This window comes from Balaenoptera musculus, chromosome 11 (genome assembly GCF_009873245.2).
Source record: "Balaenoptera musculus isolate JJ_BM4_2016_0621 chromosome 11, mBalMus1.pri.v3, whole genome shotgun sequence".
NCBI lineage: Eukaryota > Metazoa > Chordata > Mammalia > Artiodactyla > Balaenopteridae > Balaenoptera > Balaenoptera musculus.
Genome location: NC_045795.1, coordinates 97,828,382 through 97,846,360, shown reverse-complemented (window position 1 = coordinate 97,846,360; position 17,979 = coordinate 97,828,382). Strand labels below are relative to the sequence as shown.

At 46.9% G+C, this 17,979-nt stretch overlaps 1 protein-coding gene and 1 non-coding gene across 3 annotated transcripts in view; both read right to left on the bottom strand.

The window, feature by feature from the left end:
* SLC6A11 (solute carrier family 6 member 11) overlaps nucleotides 1-17,979 on the bottom strand; it is a 122,405-nt gene that overhangs the window by 21,733 nt on the left and 82,693 nt on the right. For both annotated transcript variants that reach the window (XR_005021860.1, XM_036869109.1), the window contains exons 7-8: nucleotides 10,090-10,193; nucleotides 4,206-4,330 (exon numbers count right to left, since the gene is read on the bottom strand). Coding sequence is in view for 1 of the 2 variants with exons in the window: in XM_036869109.1 (XP_036725004.1) it covers nucleotides 4,206-4,330; nucleotides 10,090-10,193 (229 nt within the window). In the remaining variant the exon portion in view is untranslated. The remainder of the gene's footprint in view (nucleotides 1-4,205; nucleotides 4,331-10,089; nucleotides 10,194-17,979) is intronic.
* On the bottom strand, nucleotides 1,985-2,091 carry LOC118904619. Its single transcript, XR_005022067.1, has one exon. It is a non-coding gene; the product is annotated as a U6 spliceosomal RNA (small nuclear RNA).

Sequence of the window (17,979 nt, the reverse complement as noted above, 5' to 3'; positions counted from 1 at the left end):
CTTTGGTTCACACTTATTTGTGTGAATTAAAAAAAAAACGCTGCCCCATAGTTGTCTTGTATGTTAGTTTTGAAAAGTATGATGCCAGTTTAATACTTTTGCTGTTATAAGTTATTTGGTGTTTTTTTGCCTGGAAGGCTTGAGGATTTTATCTTTATCTTTGAAATCCAGTATCTTTACTAAGATGTCTGGAGTTGATCACTCTGGGTTAATTTTCCCTAGTACCCCAGAGTCCTTTCAATGTGTATATTCAGCTCTTTTCCTGTTTCTAAAAAGTTTTCTTGGATTATAGTTTAAATATTACCTCTGTTCCATTGTTTTATTTATTTATTTTTCTTTAGGGGCTCTGATAATATGAATATTTTCTTCTTTGCTGGTCTTCCCTCTACTTTTTTGGAGGGATCATTTTTACTTCTTTATGTCATTTTCATTCACTTGGTGTTTTCCTTCCTTTTAAAATGCCTTTTATTGAGACTATTCTCCATTTGATACTTTGCAATTTATTCTTCATTTCTGAGATAACAATATCTTTCCTTTTTTCTCATTTTTTCCCTGATTTCAATCAACTCCCTTTTCATTCATTCCTGTTCTCTTCCTCATGCATTTGTTAAAATTTCTGGTTCAAAGAGTTTTTTCACATCCTCAGATGCTTGTTTGAGTATATTTAATTCTGTTTGGAGTGTTGACTTACAGTTTTCTTCTATTTCATGGTTGGTTTTCAGAGGCACAGTGTGGTTCTTCATAGATACGTGGGAACTTTCTACTCCTGATTCGCTATAGTAGTTCTGCAGGGACTTGACTTTTCTCTTGTTCGTGTTCTTGGGTATTTTACAATAGTCCCAGCTTAACAGTGCCCTCTTCTGCCAGTACTGCAAAGTCCAGGCACATTAGCAGCCTTTTGTTCTGGTGATGGGGGAAGGGTGAGCTCCAATTTTCACACCCTGACTTTATGGTTCTCTTTTGTTTTACAGGTATTTACATTTAATCCCCTTTTCTTGGTTTCCCTTCACCATCTCATTGTAAAAGGGTGTTTTCCCTTTCTTTTTGCCTTTTTTCTCCCCAAGAAGCTTTGTGTTTCAAATGGTACCTCCTTTAAAATGTGCCTGTCCCTTTAAATGGCCCATGCCCCTTGAAATCACACCTACCTTGAATCCCTTCTCTGTAGTCCCTGCTAAGGGATCTGTCTGGATCCTTTCCAGTACATTCAGGTTTAGAGTAGATTTAATCTTTCTGGTGGTTGCTCCAAATCACTCTTAGGTCCTTTCACTAGCCTCTATCTTCTGTCTGTCCACAGTTTTTCTCGGTTTGCCTTTGCGGTGGAGACTGTGAACTGGGATTGGTGATTTTTCTTTCTGCTACAGTTATCTGCAGCTTCAACATTTTCTGCTTCAGGTTATGCAGAGGGCATAGTTTTCTACAGAATATACTTTTCCCTTCTTGTTTTTTTCTTTTTTGGGGGAAAATGGGGAAATATGTAGCTATATAGCTGTTGTCCTCAGATACTCTTACTTCCTCTAATTTTTAAAAGAGTTTGTGTAAGAGTGATATTATTTATTCTTTAAACAGTTGGTAGAACTTGCCAGTGAAACCAGCAGGGCTTGGAGTCTTCTTGGTAGAAAGATTTTTGACAATGAATTCAGTTTCTTTTCAAAATATAGAGCCATTTAGTTTTTCTATTTCTTCTTGAGTCAGTTTAAGTAAATTATGTATTTTTAGGAATCTGTCCATTTAATTTACATTATCAAGTATATTTGCTTGAAGTTGTTCATGATATTTCCTTATTCTCATTTTTAATGTCTAGAGTATCTGTAGCCATATCTCCTCTTTCATTCCTGATATCAGTAATTTGTGTTTTCTCCCGTTTTTTTCCATGATTAGCCTTGCCAGGGTGTTATAAATTTTGCTATCTTTTCTAATACCAAATTTTGGCTTTGAAAATTTTCTCTATTGTTTATATGTCTTAACTTTATTATTTATTTATTTTTAAAATATGGAATGCTTCACGAATTTGCGTGTCATCCTTGCGCAGGGGCCATGCTAATCTTCTCTGTATTGCTTCAATTTTAGTATATGTGCTGCCAAAGCGAGCACACCTTTATTATCTCTTTGCTTCTACTTACTCTGGGTTTAATTTGTACTTTTTTTTCAGCTTCTTCCGATAAAAACTTTAATTTTTTACTTTAAACCCTTCTTTCTAGTGAGAGAGTAGCATTGACATATACACACTACCAAATGTAAAATAGATAGCTAGTGGGAAGCAGCCGCATAGCACAGGGAGATCAGCTCAGTGCTTTGTGACCACCTAGAGGGGTGGGATAGGGAAGGTGGGAGGGAGACGCAACAGGGAGGGGATATGGGGATATATGTATACGTATAGCTGATTCACTTTGTTATACAGCAGAAACTAACACACCATTGTAAAGCAATTATACTCCAATAAAGATGTTAAAAAAAACAACACCTTCCTTCTAATTAGGTATTTAAAGTTGTAAATTTCCCTGCAAGAACCTGCTGAGAAGGGTGACTGGGCTACAAACTTGCAACATGCAATTTATCCAAATGGCCGGAACTCCTAAAGGGGATCTTGGTCTGATTCACACCCCTAACCATAGAGCAGGCTTACCTGCTTGGAACCAGGAGTGACACAGTGCTGTAGATATCCTATAGCACTCAACACCTGAGGTGGGAATTAGTTTGCTCATTTTACAGAGGAGGAAGCAGATTCTCAGAGAGGGCAAAGGTCCCTCAGAGAGGGCAAAAGTCCCACAGAGAAGGTAATGCTGCCTCCTCACAGGGCTGCCCCATGGTTTAAAGCGAGGGAGGAACATGAATGTTTCGTGAAGTGCCAGGTGCCTGCCCCCAGTGGGCGACGGGATGGAGTGGTGAGAGCATGGCCTGGATTAAATCTAGCCCTGTTCTTTCCGGTCTGTGTGACCTTGGATAAGTGATGGCACGTCTCTGAGCCTCACCTTTCTCATCTGTAAAATGGGGGTAGCAAAACTGCCACCTCGGAGGGCTGAGTCGAGGATCATATGAGACGGTTCCTGCCCAGAGCAGGCGCTCGATGATTGAGAGCTTCGATCATATTAATATCCTCTGGTCCAGCTCTGGCCCCCTGATTTCAGCAGGGACTGTCTGTCCCTCTGACAGACGCCATGCAGAGGAAGGTGGAGCCCGAGTGGTCATGAAGCAGAGCCTGGCAACCAGCTTCCTGCTCCAGTGCCCACATCTACCACCCTGCCCAGTTTGGTGGGTCAGAGGGGTGCTTCCCTCTCTGTGCGCGTCAGGCAAAAGCAGCCACACCCCAGACTAGGGTACTCAGCGTAGGGAACGCAGCCCCAGGGGTGTGTCGTAACAAATGGAGGGCATGACCGGCATTGAGGAGATGGAGGCCAGGGAGGCTGGGCCCCCTGTGACGCTCCTGACTAACTGTCCTACCACACATTCTTGCAGGTGAAAAACCTATTTAGATGTATGGGAAGTGAGAGGCTAACTCTGTTATGTAAATGCAAACTATTTTTGTACTTTTAACTATACACTGAATTTTCCCAGAATTCAAAAAAATGTAAATCAAGGGGAGAGTTATTCACCATTTTGCACAATTACCTTAGCAGCAATAACCCTACCTGTGGTGTGTTTGATACAAACACGTCATCTTACACTAGGAATGTCGCACTCATGGTGATTCTACATCTAGAACAAGGAAAGGGAAAGAAGTCCTCCAAGCAGAGGGAACAGCGTGTGCAAAGGTCCTGGAGTGGCAGGGAGGGAGAGAGCGATGTTGCAGAAGTGAAAGCAGACCACAGTGTGGTGGGGCAGAGTGAGCACAGGGGAGTGAGGTGGAGGGTGAGACCGCAGGAGATGGGCAGTGCAGGGCCTTGGGGGCCACACTGAGAGGTCAGCCCTAGGAGAAGCCAAAACAGGCTCTTCGTCAGGGAAGGACATGTCCAGGTTTGCATTTTGAAAAAAGAAATCATTCTGCAGGGTCAGAGGTGCATGGAACAGAGGGGACAATAGGGGAGGCAGGGAGGCCAGTGAAAGCTCCTGCGGTCGACCAGGTGACGGTTCTCTGGGCTGGTGGCTCCCTCCCAGGAGCCTGGTTTGTGGATGGACAGTGGGCCCCCTCCTGAGACCTGAGCCCGACCTGAGCCCAGGAGAAGACCAAGTTGAGGAGGAAGATCATAGTTTCTCTCCGGCAAACTTACCTGACTCTGCTACCTCGGCGATGGGCACCCCTTGCTCATATGCCATGAAGCCCAGGACCGAGAAGATGGCAAACCCGGCCATGAAGCTGGTGCCGCTGTTCAGGCAACAGAGCATGATGCAGTCCCTGTGGGGAAGCAGCAAGAGAAGCTCGGGTCAGGGCGGGTGGAACCGGTGCAGTACTGGAACATTCTGTCTGAGCACCATGGCTGTCCTGCTGCCTGAGGAAGCCCTCGTGGTTCAGAGAGGGTAGGTGGCTGGCCCATGATCACACAGCTTCTCCTGCATTTCTAGAAGGTAAGGTAGGTCACAGACCAGAAGCATGGAGAGGGGGTGGGAAGGAAGGGAAGCTGGCAAGTGGGAAAACGCACAACCGGTGAGGAAAGACTTGGAGACAAACCATCGCTCCTCCAAATTCCTGGTAGGAGAGAAAACCAAGGGAAGCAAGAGAGGATTGATTTTCTAGGAGCTCAAAACATGAGGATATAAGCCTCTGAGAGAAAGGACTGCTTCCCCGACAGCGGAGCAGCCTTGGGAGAGACACCCCTCCTGGCCCAGCACTTTACCGGAGCGGCATCTCCCAGACCTCACTGCAAGCCTCTGCTCTTCTGCTGCGAGGGGCAGCCCCTCCCAGGCCAGACTCCTCATGGGGGCTTCACCAGAGCAGTGACTGTTCCCTGCTCTTGGGAAGGGCTCACAGCAAAGAAGCAGCAGCATAAAGCCGTGACCCAGGAGATTTCAGACTACAAATGACAGGGCTTTGCCAAGATGCAGAAGATGGAACCCTCACATCCGGGTCCCTTCAACCTCGGGCTGTGCATCCTCATGCAGATGGGTCAGGGAATCAGCCTCTCAGGATCTCAGACGCCACAGAGCGTGCACGTAGGAATCGGGCTTACAACACCCGAGATGCTCCACTTCAAAGGGAGGGGCTCTGGGAGTTCTGTCCAATCTCCTCCCTGAAGCATGACCAGCCTGGAGCATCCCTGCAATGGTGGCGAGCTGGCCTCGGCTCCCGCCCTCGCAAGCAGGACCAGTCACCTTGCTCCGTGGCGCTTTGCTTCCCCGACCGCTCTTGCCGCTCACAGTGTAAGAACTTCCTCATGCTGTGTTCGACCCAAATCCACCTCCTCTGGGGAGTTTTAGTTCTACCCTCCCTAACAGCCTAAAGATCTGAAGATATCCCCTTCAGATGCCCTTGAGGTTTTAGCTCGCTCATTTAGACCTCCCAGTTCCCTTATCAGTGTTCCTCATCCTGCTCGCGATCTGAAATTCACTCCAGCTTGTCCAGACCCTCTTCCAATGTCACATCCAGGACTGAGCACTCGACTCAAGAACAGAGCAGGACTCTCACCTCCTCTTCTCCTGACACCATACTTTTTGTAATGTAACCAAAGGTTACACTGATGTTGGTGACTGTGACCCCCAGTTGCATTGCACTGACCCTGGGAATCAAGGGCATGGTGGAAAGAGCATTAGACTGGGGGTCAGGAGCCTTGGGTTCCAATTCCCCTTGTAATACCTTCTCTCTGGGCCTGACCTTACCAGCTATATGACAAGGTGGCTTGGATAAGAGGGTCTCTTGGGCCTTGTGATTGATTAAGTCATTTTTCAGCAAGTGGTCACTTCCATACCTTCTTCCTTGGGGTAGAGTATATTTCCCTGCCCCAATGACTTTGGGCTTAGCCACGTGACTTGCTTTGGCCAATGAGCTATCAGCAGGTGTGACACAAGCGGAGGCTTGAGATGTGCTTGTGCAATTGGTCTTGTCCTTTATCCCTTCTGTGAGCTGCCATGAGAAGGACTTTTCCAGGGGAGCTGCTGTCCCTGCAGCCTGGACCCCAGAATGTACACATGGAGCTGGTCTGGACCCTGGAGCTAAACCTGCCCAACCCACAGCCTGAAGGAGAGAGTCCCCAACTGACCAGCAGACTGGTGAGCAATAAAAGCGAATGCTTGTTGTGGTGAGCTACTGAGTTCTGGGGCTGCTTGTTACACAGCATTTTTGTGTCAGTGAGTGACTGATACAGGTCCCTTTACAGAACTCTTCAGGCACTGTGGACAGAGGCTGGGCTGGCAGGCCTGGAGACTTTATCTGCAAGACTGATCACCTCCTCTCTAAGGGAAATTCAGCTCAGCCCAGGAGGGCAAAGTTATTCCTAAGGCTGGGGTAAATCTGCCCTGCATGCCTGTTTCTGGCCCCTGACTTATCTCACCAGTGCAGCACTGGTGAGCAAAGTGTTTTCTCCATAGCCTCTCCATTCTGGAAGTCTCCTGTGTTTTTTGGACCTGCAGTGTTGAACATTGTCACTGAATCCCGAGGCCCAGGGAGGAGAGTCACACACTCAAACTCTTTTGTCATCTGCCGGGGAAGCTGGGATGTGAATCTAGCTGTCTCAAACACCAAAGCCCACTCTTTTTCTAGGCGCTACATAGTAACAATGCTCCCTCAGAATTCAGACTTCTAAATCCTGACTTTTGGAAAACAATCTTTGGACGTCCATGTGGCTGTTGAAAACAAATGTCCCTTATTGCAAGGTTCCCTGCCCCCCCCCCACCCTGAGTGACGTCCTCATATCACAGAGGAACAAAAGCTCTGAGCAGACCCAAGGTGCTTCCAGTCCTGTGCCCTGCACCCCCTTCCTTGGAGCACCCCAACCTCCAAGCAGAGAGAGCTTAGCGGCCTGTGTTCTCAAGGATTTTCCCCGCCTGGTTTGCTCCATCTCCGTCCCTCTAATTCCTTCCCCACGGGGCACCTTCTAGGTGAAAAGCTAAGTAAGAAGCGCTTTGAAGTTGGCAGGAGCTGAGCTGGGCTTTGAAGACCTCCAGAAGCTATTATGCTGTCGGAAGAGAGGGTATTAATTTACTCCCTCTGAGTTGGGAAGATCTGCTCACAGAACAATTTGGAAACAGAAATAAAAGGAGCCCTCAGATTTTGTAATGTCACCTAGGGGATCTGCTTCCTGCTGCTGACAGGAGGGGAAAAAACCTGCCTGCTGGAGGGGAAAGCAGAAGGGATCTGGGGCAGTCAGCATATTTCACCCACGTGCTTGGCGAGGAAGAAAGTTGCTATTGCCACTGCCCTGAGACACAGCCTGATAACGAGGCATTCTCGGCCAAATCCTTGTTGGCTGTAGTAGTTGGGGAAGAACTGGCCAGGCCTGGGAGTGAGGGATAGGGGTGCAGGAGCCAGAAAGGCCCAGGTTCAAAGCCACGTTCCATCGAGCAAGTGGCCTACCCCGGCCTCAGTTTCCTCATCTGTATAGTGGTGTGGCTCCTTCCTTGCTTCCTTACACTTCAGCCAGCGCTCTCCTAGGCTTGAGGAATGGTGGTGAACAAGAGGACCCAGACTGTGTCCTCATGGAGCTGACGGCCGAGCTGGGGGTGATGGACAGTGACCTAGAAATTTCCGCGACGCCCAGCACAGAGGGCCCGCACTGGACGCTGGCTGCTGATTGTATGCAGACAGCACCCCCTCCAGCATCCGGAGGGTGTCACACTCGACCCGGACCAGAGGTCTGCCCTCTGCCCTCCCTGTGCCTGCGCCCTTCTCTTCCTACCCGTGGTTCTATTTTGTATCATGGCTGACAGGGTGCTACACCTCATCCCCCAGACCCGCCTCCCGTGAACGCCTTGAAGCATGAGAGGCTCTTCTGGACAACCTGGCCTGACCTCCCACCTCTCTAACATCCCTCTGTCCAACAGCACCCAGTGACTTCTCTGCCTAACGGCCCGGGGACAGCACAGCTCGCTGGCTTCCCCTGTGGCCTTTCCTCCAGCGTGTGGGATCTGCCCCCTTTCATTGCCTTGGTTTCCCCAAGTGGCAGTCTCTATAGACTGGAGCTGTGTGTTATCTCCCAAGGTCAGCGATTTGGGCACCTCACACTTAGTGACACATACAGCATACGGCTGACTTAACAAATGGGTTGGTAAAGCGATCACAAAGCCAGCTTTCAGGGAGGATGCAGCGGGGTGGCAGGATGGAGATTAGAAGACCGTGGCCAGAGTCCAGGTCTACCACACCTAACTGGGGGGATGACATCCATGAGCCTCAATTTCCCTCCCTCGAAGATGGGGATAACATGGGAGGGACTTCATCACTGACGAAAGTTCTCTGAAATGATGCTCCCACTTGAGCCACACAACAACCAAGTGATGTAGCTGTCACGTCCAAGTTCCCATCCCACCAACAGACTGGGACATGGCCCCTCTCACTGTACCCTCACCTGCATCAAACAGGGGTCATTTTTAGACCACAGCTCATTTGCTAGTTAAGGAAAATAAGCTCATTATTTTAAGAGTGTGTTGCTGATTCTTCTCTTGGTGTTTTAGGGTTTTTCATACGGGCCTGTTTGTAATCTTTACATATTAGGGGTGCCAACCCTTTGAGGATCATATTATATGTCGTTAGTATGCCCTTTAATTTTGTAGATGATTTTCATAATGTTTTGTTTGGAGGTGTAATGCAGAAGGTATATAGATAACATTTGTATTAATGTGACTTTTTTAAAATTATAAAAGCAATATGTACTCAAGAGTAAAGACAAGGCAAAACGAAACATTTAAATTGTACAGGAAGGTATAGGTAGAAAAAGCCTGTCTCCCTATCTCTAACTTCTCAGTGTCTCTCTTCAGAGGTGGTTCTTTTTAACAGTTTCCTGTGTACCTTTCCAGAAATTTAGAAGTTCTAGATATTTATGTGAATCAATCTGTCACTTCCTTCCTGATTTAATTATTTTGATGTTTCCATATCTTTCCCATTATGAAAACAATATTTTACTCCTCATTTTAGGATGGTTTTCTTTTAAAAAATATTTAACTGTTGAATCAATCTGACACTTATTATGGTGCATATGTGGGGCAAGGTGAGGATCTATCCTAATTACTTCCACCAAAATACTTATCCTATCTCAGAATCATTTGCTGAAAAACCCTTCCTTTTCCAATGAATCTGTGTTCAGGGATGGCTTCATTGCCATTAGTCCACGAGTTTCTACATTAGAATAAGGAGCTCTGGAACTCGGGGGCAGAGATGTGCTGTCCAGCCATCTCTGCGTATTCACCATCTGTGACCAGGCACTGATTCATGGGTGCAGCGACCTCAGCAAACAGGCCACTGGCCTAGAGTTAGAGACCAGGGTGCAAAGTTCACTTCCGCCAGGCACTGCTGGGTGACCTTGGCCAAGTCCCTGGGCCTCTGTGGACTCAGCCTCAGGGTAGAAACCAGGCTGCAGGCATGAGGACCAGGCAGCCAGGGTCACACACAGCCTCAGGCTCACCTCCTCATGTGGGCCCCTTCCCCACGCTGGGTGTGGCCAGCTGCAGGAGGCCAGGGAGGGAGGGAGGCCTGTCAAGAGAGGGGCAGCAGGGCACTGGCCCTACCAAGTGGGACTGGACAGGACCCTACAGTCAAGTGAGAAGAAGCAGGAAAGAAATTCCTGAAGAGAAGGCAGAAGAACAAGGCCCTTGGCGTCAGAAGACCTGGGTTCAAGTCCCAGCATTGCCACTTACTAGCCGTGTAACCTTGGGCCGATCATTTACCCTGGGATAAAGCTCTGCTGTATAGGGTAGGACGGAGGCCTGAATACCATTCCCGGAGTAGACTCACTTTGCAGCCTGGAACGCACTCTGATCATTCAGAGCTAGTTATTCTCCTAGCTCCTCTGTTGGACCATTCTTTGACCCTGGGGTGGGGAGAGGCTGACAAATAGCCCAGGGTCCTCTCCAGTTCCACCTGGAATGGCTGGTGCCCTGCCGCCCCTCTCTTGACAGGCCTCTTTCCCTCACCCAGACCTGCAAGGTGGGAAGATGACCGTGAACTAGCCGGGCAGCATGGAGGGCTCTCGGGTTTGGTGGAGAGCTGGCAGGGCCTGGGGAAATGCTCACCTGTAGCAGTTGTTGTTATAATTGTTATAACTTCCCAGAGCAGTCAGACAACCCAGGCAGATGGCATAGGAGAAAAAGATCTGCGTCCCAGCATCTACCCAGACCTGTAGGAAGGCACAAAGAAGTTGGCAGAAAGAGAAGTCAGATGTGCGGCGAGGGGGTGGGTGGGTGGGATGGCCCTGTTCTCTGAAAGCCCCCACCCACACCCAACCTCCAAAAGACTCCACAAAGGGACAATCAATGTCCTCATCTCAGGAATGTGTTTTTTTAGAAAGTTCTATTCTTGGGGTGATTAAATATAAACGGCCTTAGTTAAAACCAGGAATTTTCTGGACTTTATCGACAGTAGTTCACCAAATAGCAAGAATTTGGGTTTTAGGACTCTGCTCCAGCTGTGTGACCTTGGAAAAGTTACTTAACCTCTCTGAGGCTTAGTCTCCTGAACTGCAAAGTGGGGAATAAACTTCCCTCTCAGGATTGCTGAAGCCAAAACAAGTGATTTTTCTGCTTTGTGATTAAGACCACCACGAGAAAAGCTCTCTCCGGTGTTTTTGAACTCACAGAGCTTATTTACCATGTATACCAGGGGACCATTCACCATGGGGCCCAGTTACAATGAAACCTCATTTTTCCTACAGGTCTGGAGGCTTCTCTCACTCTGCCCCATGCGCTCGGCCAGAGGACAGGGAAGTGAGATGGGGGAGGCCCTCCCACCAAATCTTTACCACCTTTCCAAAGAGGTGCATTTGGGCTTCCTATGTGATACATGTGGAAACTACTTTCTTAGTCTCCAAGCTTCCCTCCAACAAAACCTGCCGTGGAAGGCCTGACACGCACAACAGGAATTATGGTGGTTTCTCTAACACTCCCCTGGGCTCTCTTTGAGCCCTGCTCCTAGAAGCTACCAAGGAAAAACCACAGCTAAAACCCAAATGCAGCTGATGAGACTGAAGCTTGAGAAGCGAGTGCCATCTAGAGAATGGGGCAACTTGCTCAAGACCACACAGCTGGGAGTGGCGGATGCAAGTCCAAGGAGACACACCTCTAGAGAAACATGTGTAACCAACCCCGGAATTTCAAAAAACCTCTGGTGTAACCCCCCACCCAACACAGGACTGTTTTCTGAGTACTTTTGACAGAATAGTCTCTGCTTGACTACCACCAGTGATGGGGAGCTCACTACCTTTTGACACAACCCCTTTCTTTTTCTTTAGAGAACTCTGACTATTAGAGCATTTCTTAAAATGAGAGAAAATCTCCCTTCCTGTTTTCCTAGATCTGGGGCCACCCAGGCCACATCTCCCTCTCCCATGTGGCAGCACTTTACAGATTTCAAGAACCCTCTAGAACACAGCCTTTTCCAGGCAAATTATCTTAACTTCCTCTCTCTTGGGGATTTGATTACACAGTACCAGTCACTCTACCTTGGATTTGCTTGCTTGTTAAATCATTCAAGAAATACTTATTAAAAGTGAAGATCACAATGCTGCTTCTCAACCTGAAAAGTGGTACATTGTCTTCCTCTAACAAAGAGCCTTCGGGTTTAGTGTCTCAGCGCTAAATGAGGAACGTAGGGAAAGCTCTTTCATGAAGTGTGTGTTTGTGTGTGTGTGTGTGTGGAGGGGGTGCCAGCAGATCAGAGTGGGCTGAGACACGGTGAGAAGGAAATGGGAAGAGGGAATATTAAAAAACTTTTTCAAGAAAGGGGAGTTGGGGCTTCCCTGGTGGCGCAGTGGTTGAGAATCTGCCTGCCAATGCAGGGCACATGGGTTAGAGCCCTGGTCTGGGAAGATCCCACATGCCGCGGAGCAACTAGGCCCGTGAGCCACAACTACTGAGCCTGCGCGTCTGGAGCTTGTGCTCCGCGACAAGAGAGGCCGCGATAGTGAGAGGCCCGCACACCGCGATGAAGAGTGGCACCCGCTCGCCGCAACTAGAGAAAGCTCTCGCACAGAAACGAAGACCCAACACAGCCAAAAATAAATAAATTAATAAAAAAAAAAAAAAAGAAAGGGGAGTTGGGAGACAGGGTGGTCGTGAGAGAGAAAATAATTTAGGGAGGATTTTTAAAAAATAGCAGAGAAACTTGAAGATGCTTAAATGTTGACAGGAAGGGCCCAATGCAAAAAAAAAAAAAAATGTTGAAGATTTGGGAGAGAAATGGATGTATTTTAATGTGCTCCTGCTCTGCCTCAGTCTCACCATTTGCCACCTCAGTGCACTTGCTTCTCTCCTCGGTAAGGCCAGTAAACCATATGGAGAAGCAAAACACAGGTCAGCTCCTAACCCGGAAAGCAAAGCCAGATCCCAGGAGCAAGGTGCTGGAATGCTCAGCAGTTGAACACGTGTGGTTTCTAAAGCCTCTGCAAACGGGGTGTCCCTCTCCCCAGAACCTTCACTGAGTGCACAGACCAGAGTGAGAGAAGCCTCCAGACCTGTGGGAAACCTGGGGGCTTCATCACAACTGGGCCCCATGGCGAATGGTCCCACCCTCCCCACATGGTAAATAAACCCTCCGTGAGCTCAAAAACACCCAAGAGAGCTTTCCATCCACACGTCCCAAAGATGGGGCCTCAAACCATGCTTTCCACCTGCAGGGGATTTTTCTTGCAGTTTGCTCATTGCACACAGCACTAAAACAGGCATCTGCTGTTTTTGCTCACCCGGCATCCATCTCCCCTTTTCAGGTAACAGCACCCCAATTTTACTTTGAGAAACCACCTCTTCCCCACCCAGGCCAATCAAAGCATTTCTCTTGGCCACAGTGACTGGTTCGGGGATGAGCATATGATGCAAACCAAGCCAATGAATCTCAATCCTGGGACTTTTAGTGGAGCTACTGCAAATGGGACACATTCTTTTCTCTTAGAGATATTAAGCCTCTAACTGCTGGGGGTCATCGCTGACCATGAGTGAAGAGCCTGCCTGAGAATAAAACCAATGCAGAGGAAAGCAGAGTTTAGAGCAAAGAAAGACTAATATTGGAGATATGACTCAAGTCCCTGGATCCAGCCACACCTGAAATGAGGCCTACCTGAGAGTATTTCCGTTTCAGAGGCCTGTAATTCCTCTTTTTCTTAAGTCAGTTTGAATGGGACTGCTGTCACTTCAAGCAGAAAGAATTCTGACTAATAGCAACATTAAGATCTTAGAAAAACCCAGGGGCTCTAAGCCCAAATTCTTCAATCAATCCTGAATTACCAATGACCCAGCATTTATTGAGTGCCTTCTGTATGCAGAACCCTGTGCCAGGCTCTGAAAGAGGTACTGCACAATTATTTATAGCACTCCATCTCTGTCTGCAGGTGAGATAAAATGAAACATTCAGAGAACAAGATACCCAGTACCTGGGAGTGGTAGAGGAGGGGAAAGATTAACATGTGCTAGGGCAATCAGAGAAGGCTGTCTGCAGGAGGTACACCTTTAAAGACTAGAGAAGTGATGAAAGAGGACACATTGGATATGGAGGTTCACGTGAGAGAGGAATGTGTTTTCAATGATTTTTTTTTTCTTGCTCCCCTACCTCTGTAGGAAAAAGGCTGTCATTTTTATTCTGATGATTACCATTAAATCAACACCCTCATATAATACCCTTATCCCTCCCCCTGCTGGTTCCCTACTATGAGGAATATTGAAATTAGCCACATCTTTTCTTTCTTCCCTTTCCTCTAGAATCTAATTTGAAGAAATATTCATTTGTTTCCAGTTAATACCTAAAGGCATTATGTGAATTTACTTTACTTTTCATATACACACCCCCTTCTATCCCAATTTTTAATACTTGTACTGTATCTGCATTATCAGAACATATGATAATGTTCTGATAACATTTCATATTATATTGTCCCCCTTTTGCCATTATTTAGTGTGAGTTCTACAGGTGATTATAAATTTAATGCTCACCCCCAGCCATTATGTTAATACCTCTCCAGTCAGTTTTGTTGTAGCTTGTTCTCTAGTAAATTCCTCGGGAAAGGCTTATGGGAAATATATTTCCTGGGTTCCTTCATGTTCCTAACAGTCGATCTGTGGCTTTTGTACCTGAAAGTCGGTTTGGCTGCATATAAAATCCTTGGTTCTCTTTTTCTCTTCCTGAGGACTTTGATGTTGCTTAGTTGTCTCCTGGCACAAAGTGATGCTGTAGAAAAGTCTGACGCCACTCTAATTTGTTTCCCCTTATAAAGCATTTACTCTTTTTGTCTGAATTATCAACAGGTTTGTTGCTTTCTCTTGGAAGTCCAATAATTCTAGTATTATTCTAATAAAAACATGTCTTAATGTTGGTTATTCTGGGTTATTTTTCCCGGGCTTGTGATATACTTCTTCAAGATACAAATTCAAGTCTCCTCTTTTATTTGAGGGGGAAAATTTCCTGAATAATTGTTTTAGTATGTGTTCTCTTCCATTACCTTGGATTTCTCCTTTGGGGACTTGTTTGTATGTTGGATCTTCTTTATTTCTATACCTATCACTTTTTCTTACTTTCTTTAACAACTTTCTTCATTTTTTTTTTTTTTTTTTGCTTTCATAAGCTGTCCTTCCTGTCAGCTCTCCTTTCAAATCTTCTTTTTGCCTAACAATTTCATTTATGCTAGCGTTTCATAGCATCTCTTGTTTTCTTCATTTCTTTTAGCTTGTTGTGAATTAATATTAAGTTGCGGGTCTTTGTGGAATGTGTTCATTATCTGTAGGAACACTATTCGGCTCCTAATTCTTTTTCTTATAATAGCTTTGTATGAGACTTGATCGCAATCCTTTTCTGGTGCTCACATGTAGGTGACATGCTTTTTTTTTTTTTTTTTTTGGTACTGTTAGTAGGAGGTTTTCTTGTGTAGAGGATCCAGGGAGATTTTCTGGCCTCACAGGTCTAGGGTTGCCTCTTCCAACAGTACCAAAAAGTCTTTAAAACTACAGCCACGCAGAGAGTACTTTTCTGAAATTACTGTTCTCCACTCTTATCCAGAATTTCTTTTTGTTTCCTCTACTGTCTTTGTCCTGCTCAATTTGAATTCTGCTTCTAGTGGTTTCTCTTCAATGTGGGGTTCCTCTCTGACCACAGAGCCTCAGCTGGTCAGTCTGTAGAGTTCCCAGGTCCCAGACCCCTGCCTGAACTTCCCACAGTCCTCTCACACTCACCTGTGACTTGCAGCCTGAATACATCCCTCCTAGTTTCAGCTGACATTCTCAGATGGGTGCACCAACATTCTACTCCCAGAGCCCTCTCCTTCTATGGGTGAATACATGTTAGAGATTTATGGGTTTCCTGTCTCTCAGCCTTCTGTATCCCTTTGCCTTCCTCTTCCTCTTCCTCTTCATCTCATCCCATAGAGTGGATACCATGCAGATGTTATTGCTGTTGGTGTTTGACCCTGCCTGTTCACCTTTTGTGGTTCATGGAGCCCCCTAGTTATGCTGAAGGTACCATCCATAGGCTTTTTTGTTTACTATCCTAGTTTCTCTGTTTAGGTGTGGAGATTCTGGAAAATTAAAAAAATTTTTTTCTGTTGCCGTCTTGTCTCCTTGGTTCTCAAGACATTTTCAAAGGGCAGATTAAAGAAGACTGGTCTTGATTGGAGGTGAGAGACGGATCCCCAGAACTGAGGGATGTGGTGGATGGCGGTGTAACAATAGAGCATGAGCCAGTTTTTTAAAGGGAGGTTTGAGGTACAATGTGGGGGACATGGGTACGAGTACAGTCTAGACAAGGCACCAAATGAGCTGTTCAGGAGATAGGCAGAACGTCTAGGGCTAAATATTGCAGTCTGGGCTTGAGACACAGATTTGCAAGTCATCAGGATTTTAGTCCTAACTTAACATCTCCTTGACTCCAGATCCAAAGCTTTCTCCACTGGCCTTTTCTATTTTCCACATTTGATAAACCAGTGTTGATTCAACTTTTCTGCTGAGATACATGCTTATTGGGCCTGCAGAGCCCGAGAACCTTCAGGATTAGTTTTCTTGAAAAAGTCTCACAAAGAAGCATGATATGTCTTCATGTGGACTCTACACCATCGGACTCCTTAGCAGACAGGCATACCTGATGCACGTCTGTATTCTTAAACACACCTGTGGCTGCAAAAATGCCACAGGGTTCCAACTGTTAGCCTCCCTACAACCTTTGTTTAGGAAGAAACGAATGAACTCACTGGGGGAGCTGTATTTGTTAAGGCTACGCTGAAATAAACAATAACACCCCGAGTCTCAATGGCTTAGCACAACGGAAGTTTATTTCCCGCCTACACAAAGCACATGGCAGATTGTGGAGGGGCTGGCTCTCTTCCACCCAATGACAGCGAGCAAGCCCTCCTACCTTATCATGATACCCCCAGGTCAGCACAGCCTCTGATGCAGAGGAACAGACTACTGGAGCTTTGCTTGGGAAGGTGTTTTTTTTTTTTTTTTAAATTAATTAATTTATTTTTTGCTGCGTTGGGTCTTTGCTGCTGCGCGCGGGCTTTCTCTAGTTGTGGCGAGTGGGGGCTACTCTTCATTGCGGTGCGTGGGCTTCTCACTGCAGTGGTTTCTCTTGTTGTGGAGCACCGACTCTAGGCACGTGGGCTTCAGTAGTTGTGGCACGTGGGCTTCAGTAGTTGTGGCTCGCAGGCTCTAGAGCACAGGCTCAGTAGTTTTGGCGCACGGGCTTAGTTGCTCCACGGCATGTGGGATCTTCCCGGACCAGGGCTCGAACCCATGTCCCCTCCATTGGCAGGTGGATTCTTAACTACTGCACCACCAGGCAAGTCCCATGCTTGGGAAGTTTTTGGAACCAGACTTGGGAATTACTAATACCACTCTGCCCACACACCACTGACCAGAACCAAGTCCCGTGATCCCAACTTAAAGACAAGGAAGTCTGGGAAAGTCTCTTCCCATTTCACTCAGGAAGAGAAAAAATAGATGGTTAGTGAACACAAAGCATTGTCTCTGCTACAGGCATTATCCCAAGTCTTTTTCATCTAAGGTGATTTCTTTCTTCAACTAGGAATTCCACAAACACCCAGAGATCAAACTAGATCATGGTGGCCACTGGAATGATTTGACAGAATGATTTGCAAAGAGAGGCTAATAAAACAGGCCAACAGGACATTCATGAACCTTCTACCAGTTTGGTGATGCCTTAGGAAGTGGGAATCTTGAGTCACCATTTGTTGAAAACCTACTGTGTACGCAAGGCTCTCACGGAACAATCTCATAATTTACATAACCATCTCACTAGGCAGTACTGTCACCTCCATCTTTAGAGAAGAGGAAACGGATCCATAGATGGTCAAACAGCTAATAAGGGACAGAGTCAGGTTTGAAGCCCAGGCGTTCTGGCTCCACATTTTAAAGAGAAAAGCTGGGGCCTCCTGGTGCACTGAGCAGGCCCAGACTCTCGGCAGGGGTTTAAGCAGCTCTGTGGCTGCGAGGTCAACAGACAAAGGCAACCCCACCTCCGTGAAAGGAAGACCAGGCAACTGAGCCCCACTGACCAGCATCTCCCAGGACGCCACAAAGGGGGCAGCTCAGTGGAGAAAGGGCTTCCTAGTTCTCAACACAATTTGAAGAGAAAATAGTCTCCACAGAACAAACCCTAAGGAAGCTGGGTCAGTAGCTGAGGAACGGATTGCTCCCCATGTTCTGCAGCAATGAATGGGGGGCGTTCTGGCTGCGCGGCAGGGGCGGTCCACATTCAGAGGTTTGGAGGACAGATTTGCATGGGAACCAGGGAGCAGAGCCCCTTTGGAAGAGAAGTGGTCCCGCCCTCCTAGCTCTGGGGCAACTTCACCTCTTTCAGAGCAACTTGTTCTGATGAGCCCTGGTGCACAGTAGGTGCAGAAAGCAATGGATCAGGGTGTAACCCTCCTTCCCAACTGGATCAGTGGGGCCCAGCTGGGAGAAGCAAGGAAG